At 41.3% G+C, this 14,067-nt stretch overlaps 1 protein-coding gene across 3 annotated transcripts in view; it reads left to right on the top strand.

The window, feature by feature from the left end:
- The window catches only part of HSD11B1 (hydroxysteroid 11-beta dehydrogenase 1), a 29,257-nt gene extending 24,973 nt beyond the window's left edge, over window positions 1-4,284 (top strand). Inside the window, exons 5-6 of one of the 3 annotated variants that reach the window (XM_030303067.1) lie at window positions 1,430-1,573; window positions 3,928-4,284. In XM_030303067.1, coding sequence (XP_030158927.1) covers window positions 1,430-1,573; window positions 3,928-4,145 — 362 coding nt within the window. In that variant the 3' untranslated portion in view covers window positions 4,146-4,284. Of the gene's footprint in view, window positions 1-1,429; window positions 1,574-3,764; window positions 3,824-3,927 lie in introns of those variants that run through there. The other 2 variants (XM_030303069.1, XM_030303068.1) reach the window with 2 other exon arrangements.
- Window positions 4,285-14,067: the final 9,783 nt, after the last annotated feature.

The following is a 14,067-nucleotide window of genomic DNA, read 5'->3' as shown; positions in this document are numbered from 1 at the left end:
CAGCATCTTTATTGAATGAACCATTCTTTATTCATTTATTTGGCAAGCAACTTCATTTGAGAACTTATAGAGGTTCCAATTCCAGTAATGGCAGAGAGGTACCTAATATATCGGCCTGCCCCAGATCAAACTTTGGACAAAATATAGACAACAACCACTGAAAGCACTGGAGAGAAAAAACAAAAGCTGACAGAAACTGGAGAGTTGTTGACACTTGAAAGGAGGAATTTACACTACATGAGTTTCCCAATATTATAGCTTATGCCTAAAGGCAGGCCACAATCAATGTTGTATCTGGAATAGACATCTGCCATCTTACTACCTTGAAGAACTAGAAAGAAGAGTTTAGGATTTCTGTAGCAGCCAGAAAGTGGAGGGGGACATCCTGGAAAGGAAAGAGCCACAGTGGAAGAGTGCCACATTCTGTATGTAAACTCTTTCAAAATCTGTTTGTCCCCTGAATTACTCATGGGCAGTGCAGTTACCAAGAAACCCAATTAAGATTAAATAATTCAACAGAAATTTTAGCTGGAATCTACTGCAAGAGACACTAGATTTCAGGCAAGTTAAATGCCCACCTAAAAAAAAACAAAACCAAAACTCAATACTCTTTTGAGGAATATGACAGAATCCAGAGGTTCTACAACGTATCATTCACAATGTCAAGAATACATTGCAAAATTACTCCACATACAAGAATAGAAAATATGACTGATACTCAGGAGGAAAGGCAGTCAGTGGAGATCAACCCTTAAATTATTCCTATTGTAGAATTAGCAGACAGGAATATTAAAGTAGCTGTTATAACTCTTTGTTCAGCAAAGAATCTAAGGTCTCAGGCCACTTCTAATCCCTCCTCCTGGACAGAGTATAATGAATAGATCACCCTATGAGGCATATGTCCACATGTCCTCCCAACAACCGGACTGAGAATTAACCAGGATGATGAAAGTAAGAATAATAGTTTTAAGAAGAAAAGGAAAGACAGGGTTTTTCATTTCCCTCGTATAGAAAGTAAATCAATGATTGGTTGTTGTATTGGCAGAGAGTTCTTGCTAAACCCTTGGATCTCAGCTCTCTTGAGTCAGAGGTAGCAGCTGTGGGATTACCTGGCTGTTTTGTAGTCCCACTTATTTACCATCCTTATTAAAATTGAACCAATCTTTCCTCAGTGAAGGCTTTCCTGCAGCCCATCCCATCCCCCACCCAGACTCTTCAAGGGGAGTTTCTTTGAAACCTTAAAGATCTTTTTTTTTTCTTTCAGAAATTCAACACAGCATGATAATCTCTATAGGGAGTAGAGAGAAACTATGCCTCAAAGGGTAAAAGGACTCCACAGGGGTTACAAATCCTACTACAGATGCAACAAAGATCATCTCAGAAGAAGCTAAAATGGGTCACCTTCTTAACCCATTTCCTTATTATTTAGGGAAAATGGCTAGTCCACTTATTGCGCCCTATTCTGCAAGCAAGTTTGCCCTGGATGGGTTTTTCTCCTCCATCAGGATGGAACATTCAGTGGCCAAGATTAATGTATCGATCACTCTCTGTATCCTCGGCCTCATAAACACAGGTAAGTTGAAGAGAGTAGATTAAACAGCTTGCAGATGATTTTCTGCCATTTCCATTGTGGGTAAAAAAGGTGCTGAACTCCTTGACTCCTGTGTAATGCACAAAAAACCAGTGAGAGCAGTGGTTCTCCATGCAATGAAGCACTTCTGTCACTAGTGGAGCCTCTGACTATTCTTTGACTCTTCTTTCCATTCTGACCACCAAGTGTGCCAAGTGACAACAGACTCATCACCTGACCCTATTCTGAGCACTTTTTTTCCTCAGGGACACTCAACGGCCATTACTTTCCCATTTGAGGCTTATTGAATACAAGTTTGTTATTCTTAATAATATTACTAGTAATAAGACATATCAACATCATGAATCTTTTTTTCTTAATTTTTTTAATGTTTATTTAATTTTTAGAGAGAGAGTACAAGCAGGGGAGGGGCAGAGAGAGGGAGACAGATGCCTGAAGCAGGATCTGTGCTGACAGCAGCAAGTCCAATGCAGGGCTCAAACTCATGAACCGTGAGACCATGAACTGAGCCGAACTCAGACACTCAATTGACTGAGCCACCAACCTTTTTTTTTTTTTTTTTAGTAAGTAATCTCTACATCCAGTGTGGGGCTCAAACTTAACAACCTCGAGATCAAGAGTCTCATGCTCTATTGACTAAGCCAGACAGGCGCCCCTCATGAACCCTTTGATGTGATGCACTGGGAAAGACACAGCATCATTTTTGTGATATACTTGTCAGAAATGTATAACCTGACTCCAATCATCATAGAAAAATGGACAGAGTCACTGGCCATCTCAGTCAGTAGAGCATGTGACTCTTAATCTGGGAGTTGTAAATTTGAGCCCCATGTTGGGCGTAGAGATTACTTAAAAATAAAATCTTTTCTTTTGTTTTAATTTTTTTTAACGTTTATTTATTTTTGAGACAGAGAGAGACAGAGCATGAATGGGGGAGGGTCAGAGAGAGGGAGACACAGAATCTGAAACAGGCTCCAGGCTCTGAGCTGTCAGCACAGAGCCCAACGCGGGGCTTGAACTCACGGACCGCAAGATCATGACCCGAGCCGAAGTCGGCCACTTAACCGACTGAGCCACCCAGGCACCCCTAAAATATTTCCTTTAAAAAAAGAGATAAAAATAGACAAACCCAAATTGAGGGACATTCTATAAAACAATTGATCAATATTCTTCAAAAGTATCAAGGCCATGAGGGACAAAGAAAGAATGAAGAACTGTCAGTTTGGAGAGAAAATAAGAATTACTACTAAGTGTAATCCTAGCTAAGATCCTGGAACATAAAAAGGATATTAGTGAAAAAAATAAGGTCTATATTTTAGTTAGTAAAATTGTCCCAATTATATTGTACCTTGACAATTGTACAGAGGTTATGTGTAATGTTATAGTTAGGAGAAGGAGAGTGAAGGATATAAGGGAATACTCTGCACAATTTTTACAATTTGTCTGTAATCCAAAGGTAAATTTATCTAAAATAGGTTCAATACAGAAACCTTATTTAAAGAGTAATTGAGGGGCACTTGGGCAGTTCAGTCAGTTAAACACCTGAATCTTGATTTCGGCTCGGGTCATAATCTCATGGTTCGTGGGTTTGAGCCCCATGTGGGACTCCACAGGGACAGCATGGAGCCTGCTTGGAATTCTCTCTCTCCCTCTCTCTCTGCCCCTCCTCTGCTCACAATCTCTCTCCCTCTCTTTCTCCCTCAAAATAAATAAACTTAAAAAAAAAAAGAGTAATTGAGTAAATTGAGTAGTAGTTGTAGAACAAGAGAGATTAAGACACACAGGGAAACAAAGATAGAAAGAGAGAAAGAAACTGTGCAGGAAGGGTATAAAAATTTAGAGAAGATAAGGTAACTTTCCTTCCAAATAAAAGTGGCTACTGTGGACAGAAAGCAAAGGCCTGGATTCTTGTCCATCTCTTCCTCTTACAAGTTAGTAAAGCGTTATCATACAGCACTCTGCTTTGCCCACTGACACTTTCCATTAGCTACTGGGTCTTGATATAACTTCTATCCTCATTCTACTGCCCTTTATTACTCCCTCACCTCAACCAAAACACCCAAGAGAGAGGCATGATTTAAATCTCTCAATTAATCACCTCTAACAGCACTCCCCACAAATCTTCATCTAGGAAGACAGAGCCCACATTAACTCTAAGCCTCTCTTTGCCCAGCAGGCCCTACATATACCCGGTCTTCTGATAGGGCCCACAGGGTCTTGTAGAGCAAACCCTGGCAAACAGTTCCTAACAGCGAAGCTGTGGCTATCTGCAGAATTTCCATCATGTAGACTCTACTAGTCTTGGACAACCCCACTCTTCTATTATCATTCTTCAGACACAGCCATGAATGCCATTTCTGGAATAGTCAACATGGAGGCATCTCCAAAGGAAGAATGTGCCCTGGAGATCATCAAAGGGGGAGCTCTGCGCCAAGAGGAAGTGTACTATGACAACTCAGTCTGGACAGCTCTCCTGCTGGGAAATCCAGGGAGGAAGATTCTGGAACTCTTCTCCTTAAGAAGTTATAGTTTGGACAAGTTTATAATCAACTAAGCACTTCCTTAAGGTGGATCATGGTAAGAGAGCTTGGGACTGTTCTTCCTGACATTTATCTGAGCTCCATCCATGAAGGCATCTCCCTGGAGACATAAGTGAGGGTCCCAGAGAGTTGGAAACATCACATGTCACGGCTTGAAGGAGTTCCTCTAACACTTGCACAGTGGAAATGTAATTATAATGAATGTCATGAGCCACTGCAACCTGCAGTCATGAAATTGATAACCGTAGGTATAATTAAAAGGTAGTTCTATCAAGTTTACCTCATATGTAATAATATTATGATAATTAAAACATTAATTATAATAAAGGTCATATCTACTATATAAATTCATAATTTGTAGCTATAGGTTCATTCGGTGTGGTTCCTTCAAAACCTACACAAGTGAAATTTTTCAGTGTTCATATCTTATCTTGTGGCCTGAACATTTTCTCTGTCCTTGAGTTGAAGAAATCACCCTACTCTTCATTTAAAGGACATCACATCCATACCATATTGTATATTTCAGATATTCTTTATATTATTTTATATTGTTCCTCTGGGAAGGAGGAAACCAGGGTGGGCATAAATCACTAGGGCAAACCCATGGAAGCGGAAGTCCCTGGAAACTTGAGCCACAGAACCAACATACTTTAGTGCTCTCAGACTGCATCAAGTGTCTACACTTTACATGTGAACTTTCAAATGTGTACTGTAAGTCTGGAGAGAAAGAAGTGGAGTTTGATCCTGCCACTCATTTAATCATTTATTAAGTCAACAGATATTTACCAAACATTTGCCAGGCATCACCTAACTACAACCAAATAGGAAACAGAAATCAGCTATATTAACAATTCAGCAAAGCCTTTTATTGGTTAGGTCTCCAACAGGTAAGAGATAGCAAATTAGATAATTTTAGCAGACTTTATTTTTTAAAGTAAGCTTCACGCCCAGCACAGACCCCAATATGGGGTTTGAACTCATGACCCTGAGATCAAGACCTGAGCTGAGACCAAGAATAAGATGTTTAACTGACTAAGCCACCCAGACACCCCTAATTTTAGTAGACTTTAATAAAAAAGAGATTATTGACAAAAGTGTGGACAAGGTTATAGGGCAATCACAAGGGATCAAGTAAGTAGTATCTCAGGGCTAGTCCCACCTTAGGGATAAGAAGAGAGAACCATTATAGAGAACCCAGAGAGAGAAACTGTTTGGAGATCATCACAGAACAGGAGCTATGACATTCAGTTAAGGGATGCCACCAGCACACCCAGGACAATACAGGAAGGATCTGGAGGGACAAACACCCTCGCTTCACTCTCTTCCCTCCCTCTGATTTCTTGTTAATATTTTCTATTAGCTAAACAGAGGGGTAAGGGAGCAGCAGATGATATAACCTCACAGCTTTACTCATGCACAGAGCAGGGTAGGAAAGGATGGAGAATGTCCTAGGTTGACAGATGGGATATATCAACATCCCCAAATGTAGGGCTTCCATGATAAGTGATGCTAGGACACAAGACTTGGAAGCACAGGGAAAATTTCCCTTTCTCATCTCTTCATCTAAATGACCAGGCAGCATAACAGACTAGAACCCATTAAGCCTGCCGGCCACATGAACAAGGAGCTAGATCTGAGGGTGAATATGGCTGGGCTTTTCTTAGAAAGAGATTCTTCCCAGACTATGCTCAGTGTAAGGGAGCAGGAAAGACTTGACTGCAACAGTGTGCAAGAAAATAGATCCGAAATGTGAAGACAGATTTCTGACCATAGAGCAGCATACACATGCATACATGCACACCTGTCCAGGTGTCCAGGTGTCCACACACACGTGCCAGTCCCTGAGTCAGGTGCGTCTGTAGGTGACACAAATGGGGCAAGGAACCAGGTTTGTGACAGGATGAGGGCGAGAGGATGATTAGGAAGGGAAGAGGTGAATGCCGAGACAGGAGCACAATCAAATGGTAAATGTACAGCCAGAGTCAGCTTAAAATTAGTTTTGCCTTCAGCCTAAACTTTTAAGATCCTCCTTAGACCCAAAGACACATTAAGACTTCAGCCTATGTTTCATATAAATCAGCTGCTCTCTGATTCTGCTGATTTATGGCCTGGGGAAAACAAGAAGCTATGTAACAATATTTATGTAACTAATAAACTAAACCTTTGGTCTTTCCAAGGGTGTGTTGGTAAATGTTTAACTGGCAGTCCAGGGAAAGAGAGAGAGAGAGAGAAAGAAAGAAAGCCCTGATTCAAAACATTTGCCTGCTTCCCCTCCACCCCCCCCCCTTTTTTTTTGCCTGCTTCCTTGATGTAAACATTCTCAGCATAGTCGATTTTTTTAAGCCACCAGGTCATCTCACTGAATGTGTAACAGAACAGGAACACACCGTGGGCTCTCTCAAACCTGCACAGCCTCCTCCAGCAACCACCCTGACTTTCACATTCCACATTCTGGCAGAATTAGTTATTCTTAAAGGCCCGGCTCAATGCCTCTCTCCTCCTCCAAGGACTTGAAAGTAACAGAACAGTTTGTTTCTACCATTGTTGGAGAGGGTGGGGGATCAAGAGCTCCCAAAGACAAGGGATGCTCATATTCTGGAACTCAAGTTCATGTTGACTTTGCATGAAGTCAACAGCCTTAATTGTGTGCGAGTCCCAAAGATGACCTTCATGTCCGCTAGCATTGAATTCCCCTGGAAGTAACAGAAAAACCCACTGACAGTGGCTCAGTCAAGTAAAAATTACTTTTCCACCAGTTACCAAAAATCTAGGAGGGGCAGTCCAAGGCTTCTGGGAGTTGGATTCCTTCTGTTTTTCCTCCACTCAGCTAACCACCCTCCTCCTTGTGACTGTGGGGGCACAAGACACCTGCTCTACCTCAGCTCTGTGCTGGGTTTCAGGAAAGGAAAAGGTGAAGGACAGCAGATGCAGACCAGCGGTATCTGAGCCCTGATACAGAGCAAACTGGGAAGCCCCATCCAGGACTTCAGCTCCCATCCTGTGGGCCAGAGTCATGTCATGTGATCACCTCTCCCTTCAAGAGAGGCTGAGAAATGGAGCTTTCAGCTGAGTGCATTTTCACCCCAAACAAAACTGGGGTTCTGTTAGGCACCAAGAAGTGTTTGTCACAAACATAAATCACAACAGAAACAAAGAAACCTAGAGTCAGAGAAGGACATACATAGTTCCTAAGATGCCAGGTTCCTAACCATGGTGACAGGATCCAGTCCTACTGACCACCTGCAAGGTCTCATTAGTTCCAGCTCCCTCCATGGTGAAAAACATCCCAGGCTCTTCCCTCTCCAAACTTCACTTTGAAAAACTATGATCCCCTCTCCTTAGTAAAGAGTATAATGAAAGACCCTAGAAAAGAAGTATCAGGGAGCCCTGAGGTGACCCCAGAGGCAATGACTCACACTGTTCCTGGAGAGTTCCCTCTCAGGGACAATTAATTTCCACCTCACCACCATGTCTGTCCACATAGGCTGGGCCTTTCTTCTTGGCTGGACTGCTCTGGGCCAGCATCTCAGACCACCCCCAGAGTCCATGGCTTCAAAGATTCTCCAGAGCAGCGGTTGCCAAAACTTTTGATCACATACTTTGTTATTAAAAAATGATTAGGCATGTATATTTCTAACAGATATACAGTGACTATTACATAATACATGCATGTAGTATTTACTAACATAAAACATATACAAAAACAGAAATCTTCAAAAGATAAGATAAAACATAAATAGAAATTTGAACATCTCCCCATATCCAGCGGTTCCTCTGACAGGCTGGAGACCATGGCTCTAAAGCTGTGTTAGAGAAAGAAGTCAGCATATGTTATGCTTCTAGCCAGCCCTTGGTTAGAGCACCAGCAGGCACCTGTGGCTCCTGGCGAGCCCCATTCCCCTCTCAGGGGACCACATGTAGGGTAGAATCTATCCCTCCCACCGGCTCACACTGCCTGCTGTCCAGGGAATTTGTCAAGGACCCTCATTCTTATCCATTAGTGCCCTGCCTAGAGCACTGGGCAACATATGCTAATCAAGTCCCAGAATCATCCCTTAATTTCTCCAGGGAAATATTCGAACCAAAGTAATTTGCAGTATGAAGGGAATAGAAAAACATATTTGCCACCTTGATACAGTGCTCATGATGTCTCATGATGTCTCTAGCAACTCTGCTTTGTTGTCAACATCTCAGCACCCCTAGATCTCCATCCCACCCCCCAGGCAGTCACCAGTTCATGGAGACCGCTCAGGAAAATCAGGATATCCCTTACATGCTAGATCCTCCCCACTCAGCAATTTTTAACCTAACTTCTCTAGTTGTTAGTCTTACACGTTTTCTAGTTAGACTTAGAATGTGTCTAAATTCTCTAGTTTTTAAGGAGGGGGGAGGGGAAACGGATGGAAACAGGGCAAATGTGAAAAGAAAGGCAGATGAGAAAAAGAGAATTTTCAAAAAAATAAAACAGAACCCCAGTGCCCACAGGCAAAAAACGTCGGAAGAAGCAGAAGTCTGCACAGATCCAGAACACTTGGGGTGAGGACAAGAACCTAGAGCAAAAGGTAAAGCCAGAGGAGGGAGGGTGGGGAAATGAATTCTTAAAAAATAGGAAAGTGCCAGATGAATAAACCGCTTTAGTTGGGGAGGCTTTGGAGATAGGAGTTTCTGGGAAAGAGGATACAGAACAGAAGCCAAAGGTGAGGGCACATTGGCAAGTCGTAGGATCAGTAACCAGAGGGTTTCAAAAGATCCACACTGATCAGAGCTGAGGTCTGAAAGACCACGACGCCAGCGGTGCTAGGGTCTGTCTGTGTTGTGATTGGCTGCCCTGGGACTGTTGGGTTGGCATGCTTTGGGACCTCCCTCACACTGTCCTTGAACAGTCTCGTGGCACCCTGAACTCTGTAACAGAGAGCTTGAAAAGCTACCCCACCCCAAGAACAAAGAGCCAGGCCATCCTAACCAGACTTTTCCTTTTCACAAGCCTGCGTTTTTGCCATCAGGGTGGCAGCGCCACCCAGTGACTGACAGTTCGTGGTGTAGGGCACTTCACCACAATTTCTTCCCCGCAGGTGGCGCCGGGTCGGCAAGAGCCACCACGACTTCCTTCACAGCGTGCCTTCTCTGCATCACTGCTTAGGGCGGTTGAACAGACCTTACAGGAGGCGAGGCGGGGCTCGGGCATCTACACCATTGGCTTTTGGTTAGATCTGTTCAATAGCGACAGCTAGTGGTCACTCTAGCTTTGACCTTACAAGCAAGGTGCTGTGAGCCTCACAGGGAAAGAAATGTAAGGGAATGGGTAAATCAAGGCCCATTCTTGGCTGCCACTGGAAGCTAGAATGTATCCAAAGCCATTCTTGAGTACAGTGGTACAAAGAAAACTCAAACTCTTGACAGTGATGTCCAAGGACCTTGGCTACCTCCATAGCCACATCTCAGGCCACCTGTCCTGCTTTTGATTCACTAAGGAAAAAGAACTGCTGGTCCTCTGAAGGCACCCTTCTATTTCCACCAGCCGTTTGCTCCATGCTATCTCTTCTCCCCAGAATTCTCTTCACTCTCCCTATTGTCGGCTTAACTCCAACTCATCCTTCAAGACTCCACTCTGCCATTACCTCTAGGAAAAGTGTCTTCCCTTCCACCAAGGCCTATCCTCAATGCTGGGATGAGTGCTCGCCCACTCCTATCACGTCTCTATAATTTTTTCTTTCTTTCTTTCTTTCTTTCTTTCTTTCTTTCTTTCTTTCTTTCTTTCTTTCTCTTTTTCTCTTCCTTCCGTCTGTCCTTCCTTTCTTTCTTCCTTCCTTCTTTCCTTCTTTCCTTCCTTCCTTCCTTCCCTGCTATCTTTATTTTAAGTAGGTTCCACACCCATGTGGAGCTTGAACTCACAACCCTGAGATCAAGAGTCACATGCTCTACCAACTGAGCCAGCCAGGCACCCCATGCCTCTATTATTTTCTGTATCTGTCCATCACTTTAGTTCACTATGCTTTGAATTTACCTTTAAGATTGTCTCATGAGGGGCGCCTGGGTGTCTCAGTCAGTTGTGTGCCCGACTCTTGATTTTGGCTCAGGTCATGATCTCATGGGGCTTGCGCGTTCGAGCCCCATGTTTTGCTCTGCACTGACAGTGCAGGGCTTGCTTGGAATTCTCTCCCTCCCTCTCTCTCTGTACCTCCCCCCCCCCCCAATAAATAAATAAGCTTAAAATAAATACATAAAAAATAAAATTGTCTTATGTAATTACTTGAAGGTATTTATTTTATTTTACTCATTGTTGCATCCCTAATTCTGAACACAGATCTTCGTGAGTATAAGGTATTTCGTGTGTATAAGGTGTTTGAGAAATAAAGGACTTCTAGACCCTAATACTGGGAAAGGCTTACTATGGGGACAAAACAACTTTTCATTTCAAAGAAGAGGTATAGATGGATCTAAAAGTGACTTCATCAGATTCCAGCCCATTATTCTTTTCCCCACACCATCCTGTTTTTGCCTCTCTACTAACACCCAGCAGCACCTCAGCCTGTTGGGAGAGCCCTCCACCTCTTGGCAGTTCTGACCTTGCCATCTCCAGCAATGCCCAAACCCTAGCTCTCTTCCTTCCTGTCCACTTCCTGCAAAACTTCCTCATCAGAACTAAACTGCTTCTTCTTGAAACTGCTCCAGCATACCCCACTCCTGGATTTTATCCAAAAGGAAATATTTCAAAAGAAGAAAAGCACATAATTGCCTGCACGAAGGTGCTCATTTGCAGTACTATTTGTAAAACTTAGAAATGACAAAAGTCTCCATATAAGTAAAAAAAAAAAAATTCCTCCATATAATCTCCATATGAAACAAATAATCAGTTACATCATGCAAATACTAAGAAGTGTCTCAGCACGTTGGGATGATTTGTTCTTTTTTACTTCACTTTATTAGCAAGCGTAGGACTTAAATCATGTTCAGGCACTATTCTACGGAATGAAAAGTCACTCATTTATTCCTCAAAACAGTCTTATGAGATAGGTGCAGTTGTGTTCCCATTACTTATTTCAGAACACATTTGGTTTGGTCCGATAGAAAAGAAAAGTTAAATGGCCCACAAGACACTTATTTGAGGGAACAGTGTGAGGCATCTCAACTATTTTTCTTCCTTATAGAGTTGTGTGATACACATTTGTAAAAGAACTTGGTCAGTTGACTTGAGTTGGGTGAGTTTAAAAACTTACATATTTGAACTAATGCCATCATTGCATGGATAGACAAGTTCCTTATGTTTATTATTCTTTCAAAGAGATGATTTTGAATGTTTTTTTAACCCATGTATATACTTATGAAATTATATCAGATAAAACACACAGATGCACTGAAACTACTTCATTTTCATACAGCTGCATGTCTGACTGAGGATCTATTCCATCATAACCATTAATAAGTCACAAGGGCAAATGCTCAAAATTGCAGATGTTACTATAACAACAGTGATAGCTGGAATTTATTGAGTGTGTTATAATATCATGTAATTCTAAAATAATAATGTAGAGTAGGTATTATCATTATTGCCATCTTACATCTTTTTAAAATTTTTGTTTATTGGGGGGGGGGGGCAGAGAGCAAGGGAGACAAAGAATTTAAAGTAGGCTCCAGGCTCAGAGCTGTCAGCACAGAGCCCAAAGCAGGGCTTGGACCCATGAATGGTGAGATCGTGACCTGAGCCAAAGTTGGAAACTTAACCAACCGAGCCACTCAGGCACTGCAGTTTAATCCCATCTTGCAGAGGAGGAAACTGAGATGCAAAGACATTAAATACCTTACTAAACTGAAACAGGAAGTAAATGGCAAAGCCAGGCTTCCAACCCAGGCAGCTCTACTTTCTGAGTGCTCTTGCTGATCTACTGACCCAGGCTACCACTCAGGCAGTATGCTTCAGAGTGACCAATAGCCTTGAAAAGCAGGTGACAGATGTGATATACAAAGTAATCCCGTTATAAAGTTGAAAGTTACCATGGCTTTGAATCAATTATTGCGATTACAGAAAATTATTATAACTCATTCATTTTTCTTATGGCTATTAAATTGTATTTACCAGGGGTTAATAATTATCTTGAGCAACATTAGGTAGACATAGCTACTGTTCAATAATAAGGAAATTATTAAGGAAATAATTTAAAAAATCATAAATAATAATTATTAAATTATAATAATTATAAAATTATAAAAATGTAAAATATAAAATATAAAAATTATAAAATAATAATTATAAAATTATTTTTAAATACTAGAAATTAATAAGGAAATAATAAAAAAGAAAGCAAAAATATGAAAAATTATACTATAGTATCAAGTGGGAAAACAAACATATAATTGTAGGTTCATTACGCTTAAAATATGTAAAAGAAAGAAAGAATAAATAAGGAAGGAGGAAAAGAAAAAAAAGAAAGAAAGAAAAGAAAAGAAAGAAAAGAAAAGAAAAAAAGAAAAGAAAGAAGAGAAAGAAGGAAAGAAGAGAAGGAAAAGAAAATAGAAGGCAATGTGAAAAATGGAACTTGTGTTTGGGGAGTAGGATTAAGATGTTTATTTTTTACTTTAAAAGTTATTTTAATGGTTTTCATAAAGCTGAAAAAACATCTGAATGCTTTCTGACCCATTTCTCCATCAATCTGCCTTATTAGTCTTCAAAGAGTGCTCCTAAAATGCTCTCTGCAGAGCAGGCTGACAGCAAACTGTCAGAACTTTGGTGAGATCAGTTTTTGTTCAATCTCACTGCATCAATTTAAATATTCTCTGTTACGAACAATAGATTGTTCTGAGTATAAAATAGATCAGCAATGCTGGCTCAGTCAGTAGAGTATGAGACCCTTGATCTCAGGGTCGTGAGTTTGAGCCCCATGTTAGGAGTAGAGGTTACTTAAAAAATAAAAAAAAATTTAAAAATATCAGAAGAGTAAGTATAAAATGTGCAAAATGTATAGAAAAGGCTCGAGAGGATATTTAAGTTTGAAATGTGAGGCATCTGTGACATAATGGGAATAACTTAATCAAGGCTGTGGCAAGAAATGACCGTTTAAACCAGGAAAGAAAACTGCCAGTTTCAGCAAGAAGATAACACTACTACTAATTTTACCAAACAGCAAATATCTCCAGAATTAGCGTGTTAGTGAGTACAGTCACAATTGTTTAAGCGCCCAGAATTCTTGGCTGAAAACAAAGGTAATGGCCTTACCTCTTTCGTGATGATGGGTGTGGTATCTCATTGAGTGCATAGGCCTAAAAGGGATTTTGATCTTCATACACATTTCTTTTGGTTGTTAATAGAGTCCAAATAGTTGATCCATAGGAACTTCTGTCTCGACCTGTATTCCCTAGGGCCCTGAACCACCAGAACCCTCTTTGTCAGCTATGCCAATAAAAATGTCTTATTCCTTCATCTTGGATTCCCCAACTTCTCTGTCTCTGCTCATTCTCATCTCTATTATGTCAGGCTCCAGGACCTTGAGCTCTTGTCTCTTATCCTGAGGGAATGTTGTTTGCCTTCAGTTCCAGTGCTGGAGAATCCATCCTCTGTCCTTTCCCCTGCCTTCTTCTTGTCCGTTTCCTCCTCAGAGAATGGGGTAAGTAGTAGGCAGCGGAGAAGACTGTGACATACTCCCTACATGTTACTGTTATCTTATCACAGCTATTTAAAAGTCTCCTTACATACTTCACATGTGTCAAGACTAGAATTCATAGGAGCCATATGAATCATCCAACCACTGTACCGAGTGGACCATTCGTTCAAGGCTTATTGCGCATAGTTATAAAGCTACTTAGTTAATTTGTCCTGATCCAATTTCCTCACCACCTTCTTATCCTGAACTTCTTGTGAATTTCCTGACAATATCATTTGTAATAGTTTCTTTTCTTTTTAAGTGTCTATTTTGAGAGAGAGAGAGAAGCGGGGGGGGCAGA

Source organism: Lynx canadensis, chromosome F1, assembly GCF_007474595.2.
Source record: "Lynx canadensis isolate LIC74 chromosome F1, mLynCan4.pri.v2, whole genome shotgun sequence".
NCBI classification, from domain to species: domain Eukaryota; kingdom Metazoa; phylum Chordata; class Mammalia; order Carnivora; family Felidae; genus Lynx; species Lynx canadensis.
The sequence above is the reverse complement of the archived record's forward strand: the minus strand, read 5'-3'. Positions and strand labels throughout refer to the sequence as shown.